Raw genomic sequence first — 27,095 nt, forward strand, 5'->3', positions numbered from 1 at the left:
AATATTGTCTTGTATGATACAAAACATTGTAGTGTCTGTCGGTACCTACATCAATATTGTCTTGTATAATACAAAACATTGTAGTGTCTGTCAGTACCTACATCAATATTGTCTTGTAAGATACAAGACACTGTATATGTTATAAGTCTTACTAACACTAGACATCAAAAATCATAATGTGAAAAAGAAGTTCATATTTATTTATGATTTAATATTGCAACTTTACATTTGTTTACATTTCTCTGGGCTGGTAATGGAACACGTACGATCTGCAATAGTTTGTGTGTACGTAAGTTTTGATAAATTTTAACTTTTAATAATACATTTATGACATATCTAACTTTTTCTTAATTTTTTTTAGTCGCAAATCTCCCCCCAAATTTTTTTCCAACATATTTATTGGAAAAAAAATCCATGTATAAGAGGGCCGGCACAGTTCAAGGGTCAACTGTATATCTGGGACACAAGTCTTCCACTGTCTTTGTATATCAACTCTATAGTGAACTAGAAAAGGCACTGGTTGTTGCAACACCTTCAGTTAACAACAGCCAGTCTTGCACTGCAACATCAATAAAAGCCAGGTGTTGCACACGTGTCTAATTCACGATCTCACTATAAATTACAATACAAGGTGGGCATCATGAGAGATATTTCTCATCATCATGATGAGATATGTCTCACCATCATGATGAGAGATATCTCTTACCATCATGATGAGGATTAGTAATAGTGGCAGAATTACCAACAAAATGTTAAGTGGACACAGATGCGACTAATGTGACATTGTATTGTGGCAAGGTTTTACTCTCCAGGAGTTTTGTCAAGCAGTTATAAACAATACATGGACACAGAGGGTATATAGGTACCATGTAAGGTGAAAGATAGGTAGGGATGATAGCAGCAGCAGTGGTGGTAGTAGTAGTAGTAGCAGCTACAGCAGCAGTAGTAGCTACAGAAGTAGTAGTAACTACAGTAGTAGTAGTAGCAGTAGTAGTAGTAATAGTATGAGTGGAGGTACAATAAATCCTCCCTTTTTGTTGAGCTCTTTTTTTGCGAATTTCAGTTATCGCTGACTTTTTCCATAATAATATTGGCTCAGTTTTCGTCACTTTCCTCTGTTCTTGTCGGTGGTACAGTACTTGTCCAAGTGCTGCACGTATACAAAGCCTCCCACACATGCATTATGAGGCAGTGTCACTTTGTTTCTCAGTGGGTAAACATTATCCTGCGAGGTCATAGGAACATTTCGTAATAATTCATCGTTTTTTGCAATTGTTTATTCAGTGTGACTGCTAAATAAGCCACCATGGGCCCAAAGAAAGCTGCTAGTACCAGCCCTTTGGTAAAGAAGGTGAGAAATATGATAAAAATAAAGAAAGAAATCATTGGAAAATATGAAAGTGGCTTACGTGTGGCTGACATCGCAAGTATGTATGCCAAGCCTGCATCAACTATCAGTTTCATCGTGGCGAAGAAAAAAGAAATCAAGGAATCTGATGTTGCGAAAGGGGTAAAAGTGGTAACAGAACAGAGGTCACAAACACTCAAAGATGTCAAGAAATTGTTGTTGGTGTGGATCAATGAGAAACAATTAGCAGGAGATAGTCTTGAGCAGTTGATAAATTGTGAAAAGGCAATCTTGTAAAGAAAATGCCTGGAATGAGTGCTGATGTTAGTGAATTTAAGGCCGGCAAAGGCTGGTCTGAAAAATTCAAGAAGCGTAGTGGCATACACAGTGTTGTAAGGTATGGTGAGGCAGCAAGTTCAGATAAACATGCGGCTGAAAAATTTGTGCATGAATTCAAGGAGTACATAGAGGCTGAAGGATTCGTCCCCCAACAAGTGTTCAATTGTGACAAAACAGGCCTCTTTTGGAAGAAAATGCCAAAGAGGACTTACATCACACAGGAGGAAAAGGCACTGCCAGGACAGAAGCCTATGAGAGACAGGCTAACTCTCTTGTTCTGTGGTAATGCTAGTGGGGATTTAAAAGTGAAGCCTTTACTCTTTTATCACTCTGAAAATCTCAAAGTGTTCAAGAAAAACAGTGTTGCCAAGAGTAAATTGTGTGTGATGTGGAAGGCTAACAATAAGTCATGGGTCATGAGGGAAATTTTCCTTGATTGGTTCAATGAAGTGTTTGGCCTGAGTGTGAAGAAATACCTCCTGGAAAAAAAATGCCACTCCAGTGCCTCCTGGTAATGGACAATGCTCCTGCTCATCCTCCACATTTGGATGACCATCTGTGTGAGGAGTTTAGTTTCATCACAGTGAAGTTCTTGCCCCCTAATACCACTCCTCTCATCCAGCCCATGGACCAGCAGATCATTTCAAACTTGAAAAAAACTCTGCACCAAAGCAGTGTTTTAAAAGTGCTTTGACATGACCTCAGAAACTGAATTGGCCCTAAGAGAGTTCTGGAAGGATCACTTCAGTATCCTCAATTGAATAACCCTTATAGATAAGGCTTGGCAGGGAGTGACTTCCAGGACGATGAACTCTGCTTGGAGAAAATTGTGGCCAGAATGTGTCCATGACAAGGATTTGGAAGGGTTTGGGGCTGACCCTGTTCACCCTATGCATATTGTGGAATGTATTGTGGCATTGGGGAATTCCATGGGGTTGGATGTGAAGAGAAGACTAAACACAGTTGAACCGACCATCCAATTCACACTTGAAAAAGAGTCCAATGACAGGTTACTATTTCTTCACGTCTTAATTCATAAAGTGGAAAACACCCTTAAATTCCAAGTTTACAGGAAGCCTACAAACAAAACTAATCTCACACACTTCTACTCCAGCCAAGATACTAAGATAAAACAAGGCATCATCAGATTTTTCTTAAGAGCATGCCGTATTTGCAGCCCAGAGTTTCTTGACGAGCAGTGTGCATATATACACAAAACCTTCATTCACCAAGCTACAATTTCTTTGCTTTTTCATCAGAACTGTATGAAAAGAGCCATCCAAATAATCAATTCACCATGCACTAACACTACTTTAAACCAAGTCATAATCCTTCCCCACAGTCAAGCTGCCTTGAACATCTCCAAAATACTTGCACATGCCAACACTAGAGTTGCCATCACAACCAGCACATCCATCAAAGACCTGATCCAGACCAAAGTGAAGAACCTTGACCCAGTCAATGCAGGTGGTTTATATAATCCTTTGTTGAGGCTGTGACAGGGTATACGTCGGTGAAACAGGACCTACCGTTCAAACACATTTCAATGAACATATCAATGCTTGCAGAAATGGCAGCTTGAGCAACGCATGTGTACAACACAGAAACTCCTCCAGCCATTTTAAGAGATTCAGTGACAAAGAAGCAAACTTTTGCAGACATAAATGCCTTGAGTCATTTTGAATCACTATTTCAGACACCATTATACAAAATAAGGGTACCTTTGTCATTTTGGAAGTTTTAACCAGAATTTTATTCAAAACAATAAACCCTGCCATCACATAGCAATCTAGAGTTACCTCCACTCATACTAATACTGTAGCTACTACTACTACTACTGTTACTACCACTACTACTACTACTGTTACTACCACTACTACTACTACTGTTACTACCACTACTACTATCATATTTTTTTTCATCCACCGCAGAGCAGTGGTGACAACATCAATGGCTGCTTTTATATCTTTGCAGTTCTCTGGCCTGACCTAAGCTCCAATTATGGCCTAAATGCTTCTACTGCTGCTCTGAACCACATGGAACCAACAGTGACTAAAAAAAAAAAAAAAAAAAAAAAACTGTTAGTGATGTAGACAAGATGAACATTTAAGACTAAAAGAGGACTACCCAGCATACCAAACACCAGCCTGCTGCCAGACTTAACACAAGCCAAGCAATGGTTACCACTCCAGTAGCTCCATATCTACTGCATTAGTGTTCTCATGGGACAGAAAAATAGAAGAAACAACTCTAAGACATACACCAAAACTCCTAGAAAACTGTTACCCATAATGACTACCCTGAAGGATGCCAGGGCATCTTCCACCCACATCACCCCTGCCCGGACCAACACAACAACAACAACAATGGCGGATGACTTCAAATATTTGGATTCGGTCAACATTCGTCCTCACGTCTCACACCCAAGCTGATGTCTCTTCCATAACTATGGCAAATACTCAAGATCTCTTCACCTCAAACAGCATCATCGACTACAACTGATCAACACCCAAAGGTATAGCCCAGGTGTGCAGTCCTCAACAACGACTCAACACTGCTAATAAAATTCTACAGAAAAATAATATGCTTAGCCAACAAAATGAAACCTAGGAACAACTGATTGTGGACCAAGAGCATGCTCTATTTACCCAAAACACAAGGATTTGTGACCTAGAGTGCCATCTAATGACACAAAACTCAAGGATTAGTGAACTAGAAGACAAACTGACAATCTTAACAAACACGACCAAGGAACACGCAAACCTGCAAACAAGCGTAGCCACACACATTGAGCAAATAGATTTCCTTACCACCAAGGTGTCAGAAGCCACACAAGAATGAAAGTTAAACATGGAATCCCAATGGAGTGCATGCTTCCAGTATCAAAGTGACATGATTGAACAAGACAAGCTCCTAGACTCTGTTATTTTAACCAGTTCTAATCTACCATCAGATACAAACCATGACAACTGCACCAACAAAACACTTCAGCTAATAAAAGATGAGATACATATTAACACTGAAACCAGACATATCAAGAAGGCCTGACTGCTAGGCAGGCCAGGTCAAAAGCAGTGTTATGTTAAGATTCAATTCTACTGATGTTAAAAAGGATCTAATAAGTTCCTCCATCAAGAAAAAGAGTAATTTGTATGTTAATGAGTGGCTAACTAGAAAGTGACAGAATCTACTATGCAGACTTCAAAAAGATAAATGTGATAACAATGTAGCAATCAAACAATATTTTACACGTGATGGCATAATCACAGTAAAATTATCAGACTCGGGTCGCAGGTTTGAAATAACAAATGAACAAGAGCTAGCATATTTCCTCACATTCACTGATCTGACTAAATCTTGTTGAGCTGCATCTCAACACAACATCAACCATGTACAGTGCTTTAGTTATTATTATTATTAACACAGTGGCCATTTCCCACCAAGGCAGGGTGGCCCAAAAAAAGAAAAACTTTCATCATCATTCACTCCATCACTGTCTTGACAGAGGCATGCCTACATTACAGTTATAAAACTGCAACATTAACACCCGTCCTTCAGAGTGCAGACACTGTACTTCCCATCTCCAGGACTCAAGTATGGCCTGCCGGTTTCCCTGAATCCCTTCATAAATGTTACCATGCTTACACTCCAACAGCACGTAAAGTCCTAGAAACCATTTGTCTGCATTTGCTCCTGTCTAACATGCTCACGCACACTTGCTGGAAGTCCAAGCCCCTCGCACACAAAACCTCCTTTACCCCCTCCCTCCAACCTTTCCTAGGCCGACCCCTATCCCACCTTCTTTCCACTACAGATTTGTATACTCTCAGTCATTCTATTTCATTCCAGCCTCTCTGCATGTCCAAAGCATCTTAGTAACCCCTCCTCAGCCCTCTGGATAATAGTTTTGGTAATCCCACACCTCCTCCTAATCTCCAAACTATGGATTCTGTGCATTATATTCACACCACACATTGCCCTCAGACATGACATCTCCACTGCTTCCAGCCTTCTCCTTGTTGCAACATTCACAACCTATACCTCACACCCATACAAGAGCGTTGGTATAACTATACTCTCATACATTCCCCTCTTTGTTTTCATGGACAAAGTTCTTTGTCTCCACAGACACCTCAGTGCACCACTCACCTTTTTCCCTTCGTCAGTTCTGTGATTCACCTCATCTTTCATAGACTCATCTGCTGACACATCCACTCCCAAATATCTGAACACATTCACCTCCTCCAAACTCTCTCCCTCCAGTCTGATATCCAATGTCCATTACCTAATTTTTTTGTTATCCTCATCAACTTACTCTTTCCGATATTCACTTTTAACTTACAGTGGAACCTCAAAAATCGAACTGCTCCCAACACAACCAATTATGTAAGTGTATTTTTGTAAGTGCTTTTATAAGTGTATTTTTGAGGGTCTGAAATGGACTAATCTAATTTATATTATTCCTGATGGGAATAAATTCATTCGGTAAAGGCACTCGAACAGCCTTCTGGACCGAAGAAAGTTCGATATTTGAGGTTCCACTGTACTTCCTTTTACATACCCTACCAAACTTATCAACCAACCTTTGCAACTTCTCTTCAGAGTCTTCCAAAAGCACAGTGTCATCAGCAAAGAGCAACTGTGACAATTCCCACTTTGTGTTTGATTCTTTATCTTTTAACCCCACACCTCTTGCCAACACCCGAGCAGTCACTTCTATTATTACTCCAGCTCTTAATATATTGAACAACCATGGTGACATCACACATCCCTGTCTAAGACCTACTTTTACTGGGAAATAATCCCCCTCTCACCTACATACTCTAACCTGAGCCTCACTATCCTCGTAAAAACTTTTCACTGCCTGCAATAACCTACTTCCTATTCTATACATTTGTAACATCTGCCACATTGCCCCCCGTATCCACCCTATCATATGCGTTTTCCAAATCCATAAATGACACAGAAACCTCTTTACCCTTATCCAAATACTGTTCTCCTATGTGTTTCACTGCAAACACTTGGCCTGCACCCTCCCCCCACCTTTCCTAAAGCCTCCTTGTTCATTTGCTATCCTGCTCTCAGTCTTACTCTTAATTCTGTCAATAACATAGTATAGAGCAATTTACCCCGTTCCTTTTATTTGTCTGACTATTTGTCATAAGTTTATTAACTAAGCCAAATGAACTGAAACTAGCCTATTGATACAGCTAACAAGGTAAGTGACTTCTTTTCAAACATAGGATCAAATCTCGCCAGTAAAATACCAGCTACCAATGTCTGAGCTAATGATATCTAGATGGAAACTTCCCAATATCCCTCTATCTTGCACCAACAGAGCCCACTGAGGTTACCATGATTATTAACTCTCTAAAATAACAGATCAGGAAATGTAACCCAAGTAACACCACTACTGTATAAACGAGCAGCTCAAAGCTTTTCACCCACCATTGTAATACTCTTTAACAAATCACTAGAAGCCAACACTTTCCTGGCATCACTCAAAATAGCAAGGATAACACCAATCCACAGAGGCGGTGATGCAACTTGCCTTTACTTTCCAAAATCTTCGAGAAGCTCATACATAAAAGGCTGTACTCCTTGATAACATCACAAAGCATCCTCAACCCCTGCCAGTTTGGCTTCAGGAGAAACAAAAGTGCAATTGATACAATAATAAAAATGCTAGACCAATTTTACACAACACTTGAAAAAAAGCGAATGTCCACTTGGACTCTTTATCAACCTTAAGAAAGCTTTTGATACAGTAGACCACAGCATCCTACTCCTCAAGCTTGATCATTACGGTATAAGAGGCCATGCAGTTGCATATATTAGTCATACCTTACTAATAGAAAGCAATATGTCTCGATCAAAGACACAACCTCCTCAACAAGACCCTTTTTATACATCAATGACCTTCCCAGCATATCTCAACAACTTACACCTGTTCTCTCTGCTGACTACAAGACTTTTGTTATCTCTCACACTAATCTAGCCTCACTCAATACTGTTGTTAATGAAGAGTTCGCAAAAATAGCAACCTAGATGACTGTCAATAAACTTACATTGAATATAGACAAAACCTTTAACATTAAGTTTGGGGGTAGAGCAAGTGAGGTCCAACTAAACATTATGCTTAACAACATCCTTATGTACCACAAACAGCACTACTTACACTATACTATTCACTGATCTACCCCTACCTCACCTATGCAATTTGTGCCCGGGGCTCCACAACGACAAATCACCTAAAGTCAGTAATAACTCAACAAAAAGTTGCAGTGCAAATGGTCACACAGTCCACAGCTGGACAACCCCTCCCCCCTCACTTTTCAAAGAATTAAACTTACTCACCATACAAAACATCTACTCTCACCACTGTGCAAACTACATTTACAGAACAATCAATTCTAATATAAATCCTGATCTGAAGTGCTTTCTTAACAGTTGCAACAGGATCCATGGACACAATACCAGACACAAAAATCTCTATGACATTCCCCATGTCAGGCTAAATCTTTTCAAAATCTCAATGTATATAAAAGGACCCAAAACCTGGAACTCTCTGCCAGAAATCTCCAGAACCACTGGCTCAGTTAGCATTTTTAAAACTACAGTTAGAAAACACCTTATCTCCTTAACCTATCCCAGCCCATCATAAATAAATATGTAAAAACCATATGTGCATTTGCTCAGTATCATGAACTTAGGTAAAACAATATCTGTAATCCTCTCAAATGTAATGTTAATCATTCCATAAATAACAAAAAAAGGCACAATACCGTGACTGGAACGATACACAAATAACCCGCACATAGGGTTATTACTACTACCACCACTACCTCTTCCTGCCTATATATAGCCGTCCTGCTCCACTGCTGTGGAGCAGGACTTTGTAAATGGTCCAAGTTAGACCGAAACGTTGTCGTAAGCTCCTCTCTTCTATGTGCGGGTTATTTGTGTTAATCATTCCATTGTGTCCAACTTAGGTTAATAATCAAAACTGTAATTCTTCTCTACCAAACATACTAAAGTCATATAACATGAACTAATAGAATATTCAATTATCTTGTATTCATTGTAACTCGCCCAATGACCATATGTACAGTTATTACACTGATACACGTCTCCCTCCACATTTGCGAGGGTTAGGGGATCAAAAACCCTGTGAATGTTGAAAAATCGCAAAGGTTTAGTGCACAAATATACTGTAGGGAAATATAATAATAGCATTTACTTAGCCTAACAATACTGCTTCCTTAACCTATTGAACTACGAACAATCATAAAACACGTGAAAACATCGTAAAATATTGTACTAGTTCCAGCCCTTTGGTAAAGGTGAGAAAGACTATAGAATTAAAGAAAGAACTCGTAGCAGAGTACCAAAGTGGAGGAGGAAGAGAGAGGAGAGAATGTGACTTCTTCAGAGATTCAGCGAGTCTATGATATGTACGATACTAAAGCAGCATGAGTTGATAAAGGCTATAGCGCCAGCAAGCGATAAAGTGTAGCATTAACAGTGTAGCAAGCAAGTTCAGTGATTAATCGATAAAAAAAGGACAGCATGAACCTAACTCCTCCAATGTTGTTGGAGTTGTATAGGGCGGCTGACAACACCGCTGTCTCTGCTGCCGCCTTCACCACCACCATATAAGGCTTATGCTCTCAGTGGCTCTTATACATCCAACAACAACAACATGGCAACACTCGTGACATATTTAATGATGTATTTTATTCATTCAAGAGTATATGTCATGTTTCTGTGTTATTAATATTGTTTATTATGTCATATTAGATGAATTGTGATAGATAAATAAGCGTAGAGTTGATATTAGTGTCACATTGAAGGACTATCTTGTCCTGTCTCCAAACAAACTCTGCCACTGCCACAATTCCTAACATATGTAATGACATATTTTAAATATGATTGGGTGGCTGAGAATTCGCGAATGTTCAAAGTTCGTGAAAGTGGAAAACGTATATGTTGAGGGAGACCTGTATTGTCTTATTAATCTTAAGTTAGTCTTAAGTTTGCCTGAAATGCTCTGCATATAAAGGGGCTTTTGGCATGTTCACCGAATTATTATATATTTATTTGTACAAACATGTATCGTGCTAAAATAAAAATTATTATTATTATAAGTGAATATTTACTGTATTGTCATAAGTGTATGTTTTACTATATCATTAAAAGTATATGTTACTTAGCAACATTAGGTGCAAAAAAAAAAGGTACTAAATCAGGTGCTAAAGAGTTAATTTTCTGATTGAATCTTAGTATACCCAGAACCTTGTACACTTTTAGCTTTAATAATAATATTAAACCATATTTTCATATAAGTGAGTAACAGTAATTGATTCTCATTTAATTAGCCACATAAGGTGCTAATTAAGGTACTAAAGTATTATACAGCCTCTCCTCACTTAGCGACATACTCGTTTACCGATGACTCGAACTTACGACGGGCTCTATGACCAGTCTGCATACCTAAATAATGTATATTAGAGCTGATTTCCTTTATTCTGTTTAATACAATTTACAGTACACTACTGTATAAACATTCAAAAAAATACCAGAAATGTTACCAATGATGCAAAGGTGAATTAAATGAATATCAAAAGTGGTTGTCACAAACCCACTTCCATTATAGTATGCTCCTCACCTAGCTAAAAATTCATTTACTGACGTGGTCTTAGGAATGGAACTCCATCGTTAACCCTTTCAGGGTCCAAGGCCAAAATCTGGAGTGGTGCCCCAGTGTCCAAGAAATTTTGAAAAAAAAAAAAAAAAAGAATTATTTTTTCTTACAGAATTAAAGATAATATTTTTGTGAAGGTAATAAAACCAAAAAAACAATTCTCTGATCAGTACTTACCAAGATACAGCAGCGGGAAGTTGACCCAAAATGACCGGGTGGCGGCAACATCAGTGACTTCCGCAAAATCACATTTGTTTATTTTACGTTTTTTATACTTTTTTTCTTTTCTTTTTTTTTATTTTACGTTTTTTATATTTTTTTCTTTTCTTTTCTTTTCTAATTTTTTTCTTTTTCTAGTAACATTTGTGGTCTGTGAGACCAATATAATGTATATTGTATAAGTGTACACTCATTGTATTCAACACAATAACTGCACTAATTTATCATTATATTGCTTACAAAACTTGTTTACAAGTTTATTGTAAACAAAATGATGAAAATATTAGTGTGGTTATTGTGCTGAATACAACGGTACCATATAGTACAATGGTGCCATAGGGTGCAATTATACCATATAGTACAATGGTACCATATGGTACAATGGCACCATATGGTACAATGGCACCATATGATACAATGGTACCATATGATACAATGATACCATATGATACAATGGTACCATATGATACAATGGCACCATATGGTAGAATATGGTACAGTGGCACCATTTGGTACAATGGTATCATATGATACAATGGTACAATATGGTGCAATGGTACCATATGGTGCAATGGTACCATATGGTGCAATGGTACCATATGGTACATTGTACCATACAATACAATGATACCATATGGTTCATTGTACCATATGGTACTATATGGTACTGTTGTATTCAACACAATAAACACACTAATACTTTCATCATTATTTAGTTTACAATAGTTGTTTACAACAAAAATATGCAAAAATGTTGTATATTAGTAATGGTCTATTATATATTTACAAATGTACATGAACTCGACACGTTACTTGAGGTGGATGACAGAGCGCTTTGTCTTGGAAACTGCCGAGTCAGTAGCTAGCTTATGGCCAGTCAGTCTTGGCTGGTGTCTGCTGCCACCAACACGTCCTATTGACCATATGGTACATGATATCATATGTTACAGGGTACCATATGGTACTTTGTACTATATGGTACAGGGTACCATACAGTACAGGATAACATATGGTACAGAATAACATATGGTGCAGGATACCATATGGTATAGGGTACCATATGGTGCAGGGTACCATATGGTGCAGGATACCATATGGTGCAGGGTACCATATGGTGCAGGGTACCATATGGTGCAGGGTACCATATGGTACAGGGTACCATGTGGTACAGGACACCTGCTGTATAGTCCTTGTGGCTTGGCGCTTCTTTTTGATTATAATAATAATAATACAGGACACCATATGGTACAGCTACAGGGATCCCTATGGAAATAAGTCACCCTGACTTTTTTGGGTTATCCTAGGATTTTATACATATGCTGCTATGTATGATAATCTGTGTAATTGTATTTCTGTACACCTGAATAAACTTACTCAAGTGCATGTGGCATCGTAAGTAAGTTTATTTAGGTACAGGAAGGCCCCACTTATACGGCGGGTTAGGTTCCAGGCTACCGCCGTAAAGCGGAAACCGCCGTAAAGTGGAACACCCTTTTTTTCCACTTACAAATGCATACAAACACTAGATAACAAGTTTACACTAACATATATTATGTTAGCAATAGAACCAGGCATCAAAAAACAATAAAAAAGTACAATACACACATAGTGCACTCATTACTTACCTTAAAATATTTATAGTCTTAATCTAGGGTGAGACAAGTAGTATTTATTGTAAGAAATCAAGTGTGGTATGTATTGTAATAGGCAGGCTATTTCACCAGGCCACCCCACCCACACATACTATTCTATGATATTTAAGCATCCCAGAGCGATAAAATGTATATACAGTTCACTCATTACTTACCTTAAAATATTTGTAGTCTTAATGTAGGGTCAGGAGTAAGTAAATGAGATAAAACGAATAAATGAGAGAGAGAAAGAATGAGTACATGAGAGGTAACAGAAGCAGAGTTATGTAAACAAACCAGGCTCCCACATCTTATATTTATGTTTATTTATTCTATTGTGGGGTGTATTTATCATCTTTTTATGTTATGTATCGTGTTTATTATATAATTTTGAAAAAAATATCATGGATGGATTAATGAAAATGTGTATATTACCGCAATATACGACATTTAATGAGACTCCGTGACTATTGTTATTATCACCACTTGTGGAAGTCGTCTGCTACCACAGCTCACATTTATGTTTATTTATTCTACTGTGGGGTGTATTTATCTTATTTATATGTTATGCATCGTGTTTATTATATAATTTTGAAAAAAATATCATGGATGGATTAATGAAAATGTGTATATTACCGCAATATACGACATTTAATGAGACTCCGTGACTATTGTTATTATCACCACTTGTGGAAGTCGTCTGCTCACATCTCACATTTATGTTTATTTATTCTACTGTGGGGTGTATTTATCTTATTTATATGTTATGCATCGTGTTTATTATATAATTTTGAAAAAAATATCATGGATGGATTAATGAAAACGTGTATATTAACGTAATATACAACATTTAAATGACTCGATGTATGTAAGTTTATTTAGGTACAGGTATACATAAGTATAATTATCAGAGTATATATAAAATATGAAATAACTTTTAAAAACATTTGAAATTTTGGAGTTTCCAGACAAAATGGAGAGACTTAGTGCTTACTGAGCTCATGGAGAATGTAAACAAACAGGGTGGGGCACGGTGACCGTATTAGAAAGTCAGGTGGGGGGAGCCGTATAGTGAGTTTTGGTCATAATTTGAAATGTCCGTATTAGCGGAACGCCGTAAAGTGAAACGCCGTAAAGCGGGGCCTTCCTGTATACACAAATAAAGTTACATAGAATATCATACTTAGCAGCATATGTTTGGAGAACCTAGGATAACCCAAAAAAGTCAGAGAGACTTACTTCCATTAGGGTCCCTGTACCCTGTACTATATGGTACTATGTACCATATGGCACATTGTACCATATGGCACATTGTACCATTGTACCATATGATACCATTGTATGACATGGCACCATTGTACCATATGGTACAATGGTTGTTGGTTCAAAACCATAGAATTCCTCTTCAGCTCCACTTCCATCAGTCTTAGAACTGTAAGTTGTGAAGAGGAGAGTCAGAATTTGCCCGGAGAGTGAGTGGGGAGTGAGAGCTTCCTTGTCGCCAGGCATGATGAACAAAGCTACTTTGCCGGCATTCCCACAATGCCATGTGGGCGTCTAGATTTTTTCTATAGTGTGCACACTGACCACCCAGACCCATTCTCACAGATGTAGGCCTACCAGCCTTCTTGCAGTAAATTTGATGCCGCTAGAAATTTGGCGTAGATCTACGGTTTGGACCCTGAACGTAAAGCTGTAGATCTACGGGACGGACCTTGAAAGGGTTAAGTGAGGAGAGGCTATATTTTCTTTGTTGTATTTTTAATATTCAGTAACTCCTTTATTTTTAGCTTTAAAATAACTATCATAGTCCACATATTTATATTTGTTAGTGGTTAACAGTAAATGTTTTTATTTTCTGATAATTCCAACAGCTTATTTCTCTATGTACCTTCTGTATATATGTACTTATTTACATCTTCCTTTTTCTCTTTTGAATACAAATATCGATCCTGATATCAACCTCTTATTGAACTGCACAAATAACCCTAAAAGAAATTGTCAGGCTAAAGCTCTACTCAATGCTAGCAAGAACATTACAGTTTTCAACTATAATGTTAGATCATTGAGTAAACACTATGGTGACCTCCTTGTATTACTGAAGTCTCTAAATGCTACTACAACTTGCATTATCTTACTGAAACTTGGCTCAAACAAGATATGACAGACATTTACCATACCTGGTTACACAGTCATATGTAACTGCAGGTCTGACCAACCAGGAGGAGGCACTGCCATCTATTACTCTGATGAACTGGAATGTATGAAGTTTACTTGCACAAGGGGTGACAATGGTGAATATGTAATAGCTAAATTCACATCAAAAAACCTAAAAAAATCCTGTAACAGTTGGAGCAGTCTACAGATTACCACTCGCAAATGTTTACACTTTTAGTTGTAACCTTAGAAACATGATAACTGACTCAGAGTGGAATAAACACCACCTTATACTTACAGGAGACTTCGACATAAACCTCATCCAATCAACTGACCCTCCAGTAGCTGATTTCACAAACACTATAAACAACTGCTTGCTGCTACTTTCAAAAACTAAGCCAACAAGAATCTCTGAGACAAGTGCCTCATTGCTTGACCACATTTGGACCAACACGATATCTTTACTACAAGCAGGTATAATCACAGACAACACTACAGATGACAATGCCACCTTTCTCATAACCAATTTATGTAAATTGCCTCAAGATTTGAGAAAGATCTCATTTCGCCTGCATGATGAGCCATTGATAAATAATTTAATATTAGCACTAGATGACACTGACAGCTGACAGTATTAATATTGACAAAGATGTCAAATTTTTTTACATAAAACCCAAAACCTCTGTAACATGCATTACCTGGAGTTTACCTGGAGAGAGTTCCGGGGGTCAACGCCCCCGCGGCCCGGTCTGTGACCAGGCCTCCTGGTGGATCAGAGCCTGATCAACCAGGCTGTTGCTGCTGGCTGCACGCAAACCAACGTATGAGCCACAGCCCGGCTGATCCGGAACTGACTTTAGGTGTTCGATCAAAATGAAGCAGATCACAGCGAAGAGACTAAACAGCCCATGGCTAACAAATAGTATCCTCAAATCCATTGATAAAAAGCACCAACTTGAAAAACTGTTCAGATTAGGCCAGATTACTAAAGAACTGGCTAAACAATACACATCAATACTCGACAAAACTAATATGAAAATCAAAGCAAATGTATTACGAAAATAGATTTATTGAATTAAAAAGCGATATAAAAAGGACCTGGCAAACCCTCTCCAAAATTTTGGGCTCCTGAAAATTGTCTAGCAGCAGAGATAAACTTAACTAAACCAGCTGAACCTCACATACAGCCTATAGACACAGCCAACATATTTAATGTCTTCTTCTCTATTGTAGGATCAAAGCTAGCAAGCAAAATTCCTAGCTCAAATACCCAGCTGAAAGACTACCTCATTGGCAACTATCCAAATACTCTATATCTAACTCCAACTACTTCTACTGATGTCTCACTCATCATTAAATCATTAAAAAACAAAGCAGGAGATCTAAGTAACTTGCCTTCATTCATATATAAAAAAGCCGCTCATTTGCTGTCACCCATTATTGCAACACTGTTTAACAAATCTGAAGAGTCCTCAACCTTCCCATCCATACTCAAAACAGCAAAGGGTAACCCCAATCCTCAGTGGAGGTGATCCAACTGATTTGAACAACTATAAGATAAGATAAGATAAGATTTCGTTTGGATTTTTAACCCCGGAGGGTTAGCCACCCAGGATAACCCAAGAAAGTCAGTGCGTCATCGAGGACTGTCTAACTTATTTCCATTGGGGTCCTTAATCTTGTCCCCCAGGATGCGACCCACACCAGTCGGCTAACACCCAGGTACCTATTTGCTGCTAGGTGAACAGGACAACAGGTGTAAGGAAACGTGTCGAAATGTTTCCACCCACCGGGAATCGAACCCGGGCCCTCCGTGTGTGAAGCGGGAGCTTTAGCCACCAGGCCACCGGGCCACTATGGACCTACATATATAAAATTTGCCCATACTTTCTAAAATATATGAAAAAATAATACACAAACGACTTTCCTCCTACCTTATATCCGGCAACATACTTAACCTTTGCCAGTTTGGGTTTAGACCAAAATAGAGTACGAATGATGCTATTATACAAGTGCTTGAACTAATATATGCAGCCCTTGATAAAAATGAATATCCTCTGGGGCTCTTCACTGACCTACAGAAAGCATTTGATACAGTGGACCACAATCTTCTGCACCTAGAACCAAATCATTACAGCATCAGAGGACGGTCCCTCGATTACCTAAAATTTTATCTTATCAATAGACACCAGTATGTATATGCAAATGGAGTCAACTCCACTATCCAGCCTGTAGCTGTTGGAGTGCCCCAGGGTAGTATCCCAGGCCCACTCCTCTTTCTCATCTAGATCAACAATCTTCCCAATGCATCTCAACTACGTACTTAAACCAGTTCTATTTGCAGATGACACTACTTATGTCTACTCCCACTCAAACCCAGCTATATTGAGAAACACTGAAAACAACGAGCTGCTAAAAATACATAAATACTTGGATGATGACCAACAAACTCACTCTCAACATAGACAAAACATGCTTCATACTGTTTGGAAACAGAGCCTTAAATATCCAACTTCATATATCGATAAATGGTTCCCCTATTACAAGACACACTGAGGGTAAATATCTAGATTTTCTCATTAACTGTAATCTTAAATTTCATTCCCACATCTAGCATATCTCCAAAACAATTTCCAAATCAGTAGGCATCCTTTCCAAGATATGATATATGTACCCCAAATGACACTCCTTACCATATACCACTCTTTAATATATGTATCCCTACCTCACCTATGGTATTTGTGCCTGGGGATCAACCACAGCCAACCACCTTAAACCTTTAATAGCCCAACAAAAAGCTGCTGTGTGGATGATTACCAGCTCCTGTGCCAGACAGCACACATCACTACTTTTCAAAATCCTGAACTTATTAAATATACGAGTCATACACTGATATTACTGTGCTTACTACATGTACAAAACATTAAACTCCAATATAAACCCTCCACTTAAGATAAGAGATAAGATAAGATTTCGTTCGGATTTTTAACCCCGGAGGGTTAGCCACCCAGGATAACCCAAGAAAGTCAGTGCGTCATCGAGGACTGTCTAACTTATTTCCATTGGGGTCCTTAATCTTGTCCCCCAGGATGCGACCCACACCAGTCGACTAACACCCAGGTACCTATTTGCTGCTAGGTGAACAGGACAATAGGTGTAAGGAAACATGTCGGAATTTCCACCCGCCGGGAATCGAACCCGGGCCCTCCGTGTGTGAAGCGGGAGCTTTAGCCACCAGGCCACCGGGCCTGGTGGCTACAACAAAACATACATTCACAATACAAGGCATAAGGCACTCTTCAACATCCCTTGTGTCAGTCTCTCACTATGAAAAATTCAATGCACATAAAGGGCCCGAAGATCTGGAATTCAGTACCTGAACCGGTAAAGGATCCCCTGACTACTTATAAATTTAGGACTTAGCTTAAAAATCATCTCATCTCTCAATACTAACCAAACCAACCAAACATCTTCAAATGAGTTATTATATTATATGACCTCTAGTCTATTAAATATCCGCCAGTCCATAAAATATTACTGTTTGAACCATTAATTGTAATATTGTTTTTATTATGTACAACGTCAACATTATTATTCTTATAAACCTCCACCTTGACTACTTCGCATTAGTATTAAGATTAAATAAAAATTTTAATAAAAGTTAACCACTCTTATCTTGTCTAGATTTAAGTACAGTGGAACCCTAAGTTTCAGCTGTAATCCGTTCCAGGAGCTAGGCCTAAACTCGAAAAGGCCGAAAGTCGAAGCAATATTTCCCATAAGAAATAATGTAAATACAATGAATCCGTTCCCGACCAACAAAAATATTCACAAAAAATACATTTTTTAAAGAATAACTACAGGTCTCCCTCAACATTCACGTTTTCAGCTTTCGCGGGCTTCACACATTCGCGAATTCCCAACCGCCAAATTCCCAGCCACCAAATCATATTCAAGTTTCCCGCCACCTGCGAGTCCCTACTACCCTCCCACCGACCCCCGCAACTGGCAGCCAGCCCTCCCACCACTCAGTGTGGTGAGTGTTTTGTTTGTTCATTATTTGCTATTAAACTACAGTATAAATAATGTAAACACATTCATGACAGCATATTGGAATGGCTATTTGAACAGGTATTGGACGGTGACATCATGTGTTTACTCTTGAACACAGCAAAGAATCAAACATTTCTGCTACTGCTAATAATAACAATAGTAATAATAATAATAATAATAATAATAATAATAATAATAATACGATATAATTGAAGAAGGAAATTGTACAAAAATACAAGGGAGTGGTTGACACATCGTCAGTGTGACTTTGTTTATGCTGGAGTGAACATTAGTCTCCCTGCTCTTCCAAACATTTCACAATAATTCAGCGGTTGAGGCAGTGATAGAGGCAGTGATAGAGGCAGTGGTTGAGGCAGTGGTAGAGGCAGTGATAGAGGCAGTGGTAGAGGCAGTGGTAGAGGCAGTGGTAGAGGCAGTGATAGAGGCAGTGGTAGAGGCAGTGATAGAGGCAGTGATAGAGGCAGTGGTAGAGGCAGTGATAGAGGCAGTGGTAGAGGCAGTGGTAGAGGCAGTGATAGAGGCAGTGGTAGAGGCAGTGGTAGAGGCAGTGATAGAGGCAGTGATAGAGGCAGTGGTAGAGACAGTGATAGAGGCAGTGGTAGAGGCAGTGGTAGAGGCAGTGATAGAGGCAGTGGTAGAGGCAGTGGTAGAGGCAGTGATAGAGGCAGTGATAGAGGCAGTGGTAGAGGCAGTGGTAGAGGCAGTGATAGAGGCAGTGGTAGAGGCAGTGGTAGAGGCAGTGGTAGAGGCAGTGGTAGAGGCAGTGGTAGAGGCAGTGGTAGAGGCAGTGGTAGAGGCAGTTGTAGAGGCAGTGGTAGAGGCAGTGATAGAGGCAGTGGTAGAGGTAGTGGTAGAGGCAGTGGTAGAGGCAGTGGTAGAGGCAGTGGTAGAGGCAGTGGTAGAGGCAGTGATAGAGGCAGTGGTAGAGGCAGTGATAGAGGCAGTGATAGAGGCAGTGGTAGAGGCAGTGGTAGAGGCAGTGATAGAGGCAGTGGTAGAGGCAGTGGTAGAGGCAGTGGTATAGGCAGTGGTAGAGGCAGTGGTATAGGCAGTGGTAGAGGCAGTGGTATAGGCAGTGATAGAGGCAGTGGTATAGGCAGTGGTAGAGGCAGTGATAGAGGCAGTGGTAGAGGCAGTGGTATAGGCAGTGATAGAGGCAGTGGTAGAGGCAGTGGTATAGGCAGTGGTAGAGGTAGTGATATTTACTAACATATATGTTATAAATAATAATAATAGTACATTATGAATAACATTTATTATTATTATTATAAATGTTATTAATATTAACATGTACTATTATTATTTATAACATATATGTTAGTAAATACCACTGCCTCTATCACTGCCTCTATCACTGCCTCTACCACTGCTTCTATCACTGCCTCTATCACTGCCTCTATCACTGCCTCTACCACTGCTTCTATCACTGCCTCTATCACTGCCTCTATCACTGCCTCTATCACTGCCTCTATCACTGCCTCTATCACTGCCTCTATCACTGCCTCTATCACTGTCTCTATCACTGCCTCTATCACTGCCTCTATCACTGCCTCACCCACTGCCTCTATCACTGTCTCTATCACTGCCTCTATCACTGCCTCTATCACTGCCTCTATCACTGCCTCACCCACTGCCTCTATCACTGCCTCTATCACTGCCTCAACCGCTGAATTATTGTGAAATGTTTGGAAGAGCAGGGATACTAATGTTCACTCCAGCATAAACAAAGTCACACTGACGATGTGTCAACCACTCCCTCGTATTTTTGTACAATTTCCTTCTTCAATTATATCATATTTATTATTATTATTATTATTATTATTATTATTATTATTATTATTATTATTATTATTATTATTACTATTGTTATTATTACTATTGTTATTATTAGCAGTAGCAGAAATGTTTGATTCTTTGCTGTGTTCAAGAGTAAACACATGATGTCACTGTCCAATACCTGTTCAAATAGCCATTCCAATATGCAGTCATGAATGTGTTTACATTATTTATACTGTAGTTTAATAGCAAATAATGAACAAACAAAACACTCACCACACTGAGTGGTGGGAGGGCTGGCTGCCAGTTGCGGGGGTCGGTGGGAGGGTAGTAGGGACTCGCAGTGGTGGAGGCAGTGGTGGAGTCTGTGGTATTTAATAACATACATGTTATTAAAGCATAACATGTATATATTTAGTACAATTTACGACGTTTTCATGTATTTTATGATTGTTCATGGTTCAACAAGTTAAGCAGTATTGTATTATATTTCCCTACAATATATTGGGGCACCAAACATTCACGGTTTTTCAACATTCGCGAGGCTCTTGATCCCCTAACCCTCACGAATGTTGAGGGACACCTGTATAGTTTAACATACAAATAGTACTTAAAACATGCACATACAGTGGACCCCCACCTTACGATGGCATCGGGTTATGTTAAATCCACCATACGATACATTTGAATGCAAAAATTTTGCCTCGCCTATTGCTAAAAAACTCGCCTCACATGATTCGTCCGGGACGTGTCCCATGCGTGGCCTCAGCACCAGTGTTTACAAGCCACCAGTGCGGTTGCATCTACGCATACATTCGGTACATTTCACATTATCCCAGTGTTTTTAGTGCTTGTAACTGCAAAATAAGTCACCCTGGACCCCAAGAAAGCTTCTAGTGCCATCCCTGTGGTAAAAAGGGCGAGAATTAGTATGGAATTGAAAAAAGAGATTAAGGAAATGTGTGCAAAGTGGGTTGAACTGCAAACCTTTACGGATGAAAATCACCCTGACACAGCTACTGCAAGCCGTGTTGGCAACTTGTACAATGACAATGTTGTGGCCCATTTTAGGAAAGTCTTAAAGGAACGGGAGGTACAGAGCTCTATGGACAGATATGCTGCACGACAGAGGTCCAGTGACTCTCAAGCTGGTCCTAGTGGCATTGAAAGAAGGGAAGTAACCCCGGAAAACGACTTGCTACCTAGAGTCCTAATGGAAGGGGATTCTTTTTCTGAACAATAACAACTTCCACACTCTCCCCTCCTCCCATCCCATCAATCATCATCAGATCTTCAATAAAGGTAAGTGTCATGTATTCTATTCTTAGTAGAGTATTAATTGTGCATGTCTTCTTCAGTTTGTCTGTATTAAACTTAATATTTCATGTGGTAAAAAAAAATTTTTTTCATACTTTGGGGTGTCTTACATGGATTAATTTGATTTCCATTATTTCTTATGGGGAAAATTAATTCGCCTTACAATAATTTCGGCATACGATGAGCTCTCAGGAATGGATTAATATTGTAAGGCAGGGGTCCACTGTAGTATTAAATGAGTAATACAATACATAAATAAACATTTAAATAAACATTTAAATAAACATTTACGTACCTTTATTGAAGACTCTTGTTTGCATCTGGAAGATAGGGAGGAGGAGAGAGGGAGGACTTATTATTGCCTCAGCCACTGCCTCCACCACTGCCTCAACCACTGCCTCAACCACTGCCTCCACCACTGCCTCAACCACTGCCTCCACCACTGCCTCAACCACTGCCTCCACCACTGCCTCCACCACTGCCTCAACCACCGCCTCAACCACTGTCTCAACCACTGCCTCAACCACTGCCTCAACCACTGCCTCAACCACTGCCTCAACCACTGCCTCCACCACTGCCTCCACCACTGCCTCACCCACCACCTCAACCACCGCCTCAACCACTGCCTCAACCACTGCCTCCACCACTGCCTCCACCACTGCCTCCACCACTGCCTCCACCACTGCCTCAACCACTGCCTCAACTGCCTCCACCACTGCCTCAACCACTGCCTCAGCCACTGCCTCAACCACTGTCTCACTCCCACTATGAAGTTTCTTTGGGCTCATGGTGGTTTATTTTACAGTCACAATCAATAAACAAGCACTAAACACAATGAATTTATTGTGAAATGTTTGGATGAGCATGCAGGGTAATGTTCACTCAAGGATAAACAAAGCTAGACTGGTTCACGACGCCTGTGCGGGGAGGCACACAGGCATGGGCAGGCGGACAGGTTTGGTATGCTGGCCGAAACACGGGGCAATAGCCAAAACTCGGGATAAAATTTAGCCCAAAAAAGCGGTCGAAACTCGAAGCGGTTGATACTCGGGGTGGCCGAAACTCAGGGTTCCACTTTAGTTATTATGTATTAGGATTAGTCTGCCCAAAATGCCCCAGCATAATAGTGACTTTCTTTGTACTTAGCAAACCTAAATTGTAATTACACATTGTAACCTTTACAAAGAATAAAATCTTTATCTTTATCTATGTTTCACTTCACATGGTACCTATATATACATCCTCTGTGTCCTTGTAATGTTTGTAATGGCTTGACAAAACTCCTGGAAAGTAAAACATTTCCACAATAAAATGTTGAATTAGTTACATCTAACATGATGAGAGATATGTCTCACCTGGCAGGACACTGGGGGGACAGCCAGCACCTGTCACGCGGCATCAATAGTAGCAGCGCCTCCTCCCATTTATGTACACTAGAAATGAACACAGGACTTGCGGCTGTTGCGGCACTGCTGCAGACATCCCAGGGTGGTTTGCCTCTCTTTTTGTAAGTGAGGGAAGTCTTGAAACCTTCCACTCATTCACAAGACTGTTCTAATCGTTCCTTTTTCGTTCTGCACGTAACACTTCTAACCTGTTTTCTCTTAACAGTGTTACTCTCCTTCGACAAGTAACAAAAATATTTTTGTCGATTTACTGCATTCCTAAGCCTGGCTTTGTCAACAATGAACCAAAATAATAAGTTTGTCCATTGAACATAGTTTAGAGAGTCAGACGGGTTCCTTTTCTTCCTGCTTAGCATCTGCTGATTCCTCCTCCTCCTCTTCTTCCTCCTTCTTCTGTCCATAGCCTGGGTGTTCACTAATAGAATAATAGTGACCATTATAAACCACACCAAGTTCTCTCAGCGTGTCGCCTCGGATTGTGGCTTTGATTGTCCAGTTAAAACAATCTTCTTCCTCGGCTTCGCGATCTAGTTTCTCTACGTCAACTATTTTGGAAGATAGCCGGTCGAGGATTACTCCAATGTCCTTAATGGAGAGGTGTTTTTTGGTGTCAACTGAGAGTTGATCAGTGAGCAGGAGGAACTTTTCTGTTGTATGAGCTTCCTCGTCATTTGTAGTGTTTTCCGTTTCAGATTCGGAGCTTTCTTGATCTGCCCGCTGCTTTTCCAAATTGGCCGATCGGTAGTCAGCCAAGAAGCGCACATGAGAACCACCTTTTTGGGATTGTACAACTGTTGCTGCCGCAGCCGCAGCCGCAGCTGCAGCCACAGTGGCCTGAGGTCCTGCTTGAGCTGCCTTGCTGCTAGGACTTTGACTAGGGGGGTGGACTTGATGGTGTCCTGGGCGTCTGTCTTGAGCACCGTCCTGGATGGGCGACGTGGCTACAGTTTTATGGATCTGCAAATACAACACATGTATTAGTGATCACTAACGACCATCGGCTATAATTTATAACTACAACCTCAAGCTTGTAATGGCAACAGGCACTGGCATGAACCATTTCCTTGGCCTCACACGTGACACTCCAATCATCCACATGCTCAACTACTGACAATACAGTAAATTATGGATCACAAGCAAAGGAATCCAAGGGTTTACCGACATGTTGGGGCAACTAACTGATAACTAAATATGGGTAGAAACAATGAATGAAGCGATGAATTTTATATATAGGATGAATATGTATAGGGGATAATCTCATAATAGTTTTACACCCACAAATTAGTTTAGTGATGGTTTATAAAAAACTGATTTGTTACTGTGAGAGAATAGCATGTTAGTCTGTTGCAGAATATCTGATCAGTTCTTCCAGGAATGCAAAAGACGTTGACACAAAGATGTTTCACATGTTTCACTATATCATAAAAAATAAATGAGGTAAATAAAAGGGAAAAAAAAAAGAAGTCAGTATCAGGTGTAGTTACTATCCCAGAATGTCGGCTTCTTGGTGGAAATTCTTGAACAAAAATTACCTAAGTTAGCGAAGGTGAGGTGAATCATGGGCCATTGGGGGGTCACATCAGCTCGCTTGTCTCGGGTCTCACGACAACCAACATCAGACGGCAAGTGAGAGGAAGTAACAAGAAAGAGGGCTTTAGCCAGAGCCTGCCAACCATAGGCTTTGTGGCGATAATAATGATACCACCTTCCAGGAACCAACACAAGGGCGGTCTGTACTCGAGCAACACAAGGGCAGTCTGTACTCAAGCAACACAAGGGCAGTCTGTACTCAAGCAACAGATCTCCCGTCCTCTTAAGCAAGCTCACTGACTTATCTTAATAAGATACATTAATGAATATTGCTAACTGACTCAGTATCAGATAATATGCTGACTGATATTTGCAACAAATTGTTTCATTACTGCAACTTTTGCCATACTGCATTTGCTCTAATTAACCTATAAATTCAAACACATTAACTTACAAATTTCTTCTTATATTTGGCACAAACAATACATATTAACGTAGCAATGGATAGTTGTTTATTACTGACTAATATATATATATATATATATATATATATATATATATATATATATATATATATAATTATTTATTTATTTATTTATTTATTTATTTATTTAACATATTGGTCACCTCCCACCTAGGCAAAGTGACCCCCCAAAATAATTTGAAAACACATTCATGGCTATTATCTCTAAATTTTGAGTACAGAAAATTTTGTCAAACTTCAGTTTGAGCTAATTCTAATTCAAATGGGGGGGGGGAGGGGAAAGTTTGAAAACTTATGCATTGAGGAACTTCAATACCTGTGTTCTTGATGAAGGATAAATACATATATATTGAAATTAATAAAACAACAGATAATTCCTGGAGAGTGAACCAAACGCTTAACAAACTACGGTCAAAGGTGTCAAAATATCATCCATGTATACCTGCAAATGACCTCTATGAGCAAGAACTGAAGACCTGGGATGGACGTGTTTATGACACACACTGTGTGCTTATTGGCAGTTAATTCACAAAACTTTGTAAGGTTAAGTTAGGTTAGACTAGGTTAGGTTACATAACGTTAGGTTAGATTAGGTTACGTTAGCTTAGGTTATGTTAGGTTAAATTAGGTTAGGTTAGATTAGGCTAGGTTACATGGCATTAGATTAGGTTAGGTTACATGACATTAGGTTAGGTTTGGTTAGGTTACATTACGTTAGGATAGGTAAGATTAGGTTAGGTTAGGTAAGACTGGTCAGGAAACAGGACAAGTGTTTCCTGATGGTGGTCTTAGTCACATGATGACCCACCACTGCATCTTTGGGTCATCTGACCGAGACCTTCCGCTGGCTTACCCCTCCACCCCTTCAAAAATTAACATACAAGGAAATAATTCCTGATACTCTGCATAAATGGTTTAAAAACCCACAAGATGATAAACTGCAACACTTGTGCAACATCTGGGTATATTCACTCTGGAAATGTCTTGCCAGCCAGTGGATTCCTTAGTCCAGTACAGAGAAGAATGGTATAAGATAAAGAGTTTGAGGTAATTAGTCCCTCAGTTTGGAGTTGATGTGGTCAGTCCATCAGGCTTGAGGGACTGATTACCTCAGTCTCCTCCTCATCTTCCACTGTTTATCTCATATGGACTGACGAAGCCACAGGCTATCGAAAAATTCCTACAAAAGAGGTGCTCAAATGTTAGATATTCCTCTGTTTTTTCTCCTGATGTGGTATAATTTTTTTTATAAAGCTCCTCTGTATACAGTCAGTTCTCTTATAAAGATCCTCTATATACAGTTGCTACCTTATAAAGCTTTCTATATGTAGTCAGCTAAATTATAAAGTTCTTCTATATAGTGTGACTTGTTGTAAGTGAAACAGAAAAATATGAATTTAAATTTGAACAGAAGGTACTATGAAGGCCTCTAATGTGGTATTCAATTTTGCATTTACTTTTCAGACGCTTTCGCCAAAAAAAAGCTCTCTATATACAGCTCTCTAAAGAGCTTACCATACCATTTTCAACTGCACTTACAAAAACTGAACTGCCCTAGAGAGATTTATAAGAGCTGACTGCATATAGAGGAGCTTTATAAGAGAGCTGACTGCATATAGAGAAGCTTTATAAGAGAAGTGACTGATATCCACATCAGAGATGGCACGACTTGTCATGTCTAACTCAAATCCAGCTCCTTTTCGTGACACTCTTCATTCCAGTGTCAGACAACACACTGCCTCACTCTAGTGTTAGACAACACACTGCCTCACTCCAGTGTCAGACAACACACTGCCTTACTCCAGTGTCAGATGACACTGCCACAGTCCAGTGTCAGACAACACACTGCCACAGTCCAGTGATGGACACCACATTGCCTCACTCCAGTGTCAGACAACACACTGCACACTCTAGTGTCAGACAACACATTGCCATATTCCAATGTCAGACAACACACTGCCTCACTCCAGTGTCAGACAACACACTGCCACATTCCAATGTCAGACAACACACTGCCTCACTCCAGTGTCAGACAACACACTGCCACATTCCAATGTCAGACAACACACTGCCTCACTCCAGTGTCAGACAACACACTGCCTCACTCCAG

The 27,095-nt window shown here is 39.7% G+C and overlaps 1 protein-coding gene across 6 annotated transcripts in view; it reads right to left on the reverse strand.

The window, feature by feature from the left end:
- Positions 1 to 27,095, reverse strand: part of Drep2 (DNA fragmentation factor-related protein 2) — a 285,668-nt gene that overhangs the window by 12,079 nt on the left and 246,494 nt on the right. For all 6 annotated transcript variants that reach the window (XM_053798008.2, XM_053798009.2, XM_053798010.2 and 3 more), the window contains one exon: positions 22,921 to 23,928. In XM_053798008.2, the coding sequence (XP_053653983.1) occupies positions 23,296 to 23,928 (633 nt within the window). In that variant the 3' untranslated portion in view covers positions 22,921 to 23,295. The remainder of the gene's footprint in view (positions 1 to 22,920; positions 23,929 to 27,095) is intronic.

The sequence above is a fragment of the Cherax quadricarinatus genome, chromosome 93 (assembly GCF_038502225.1).
Source record: "Cherax quadricarinatus isolate ZL_2023a chromosome 93, ASM3850222v1, whole genome shotgun sequence".
NCBI classification, from domain to species: domain Eukaryota; kingdom Metazoa; phylum Arthropoda; class Malacostraca; order Decapoda; family Parastacidae; genus Cherax; species Cherax quadricarinatus.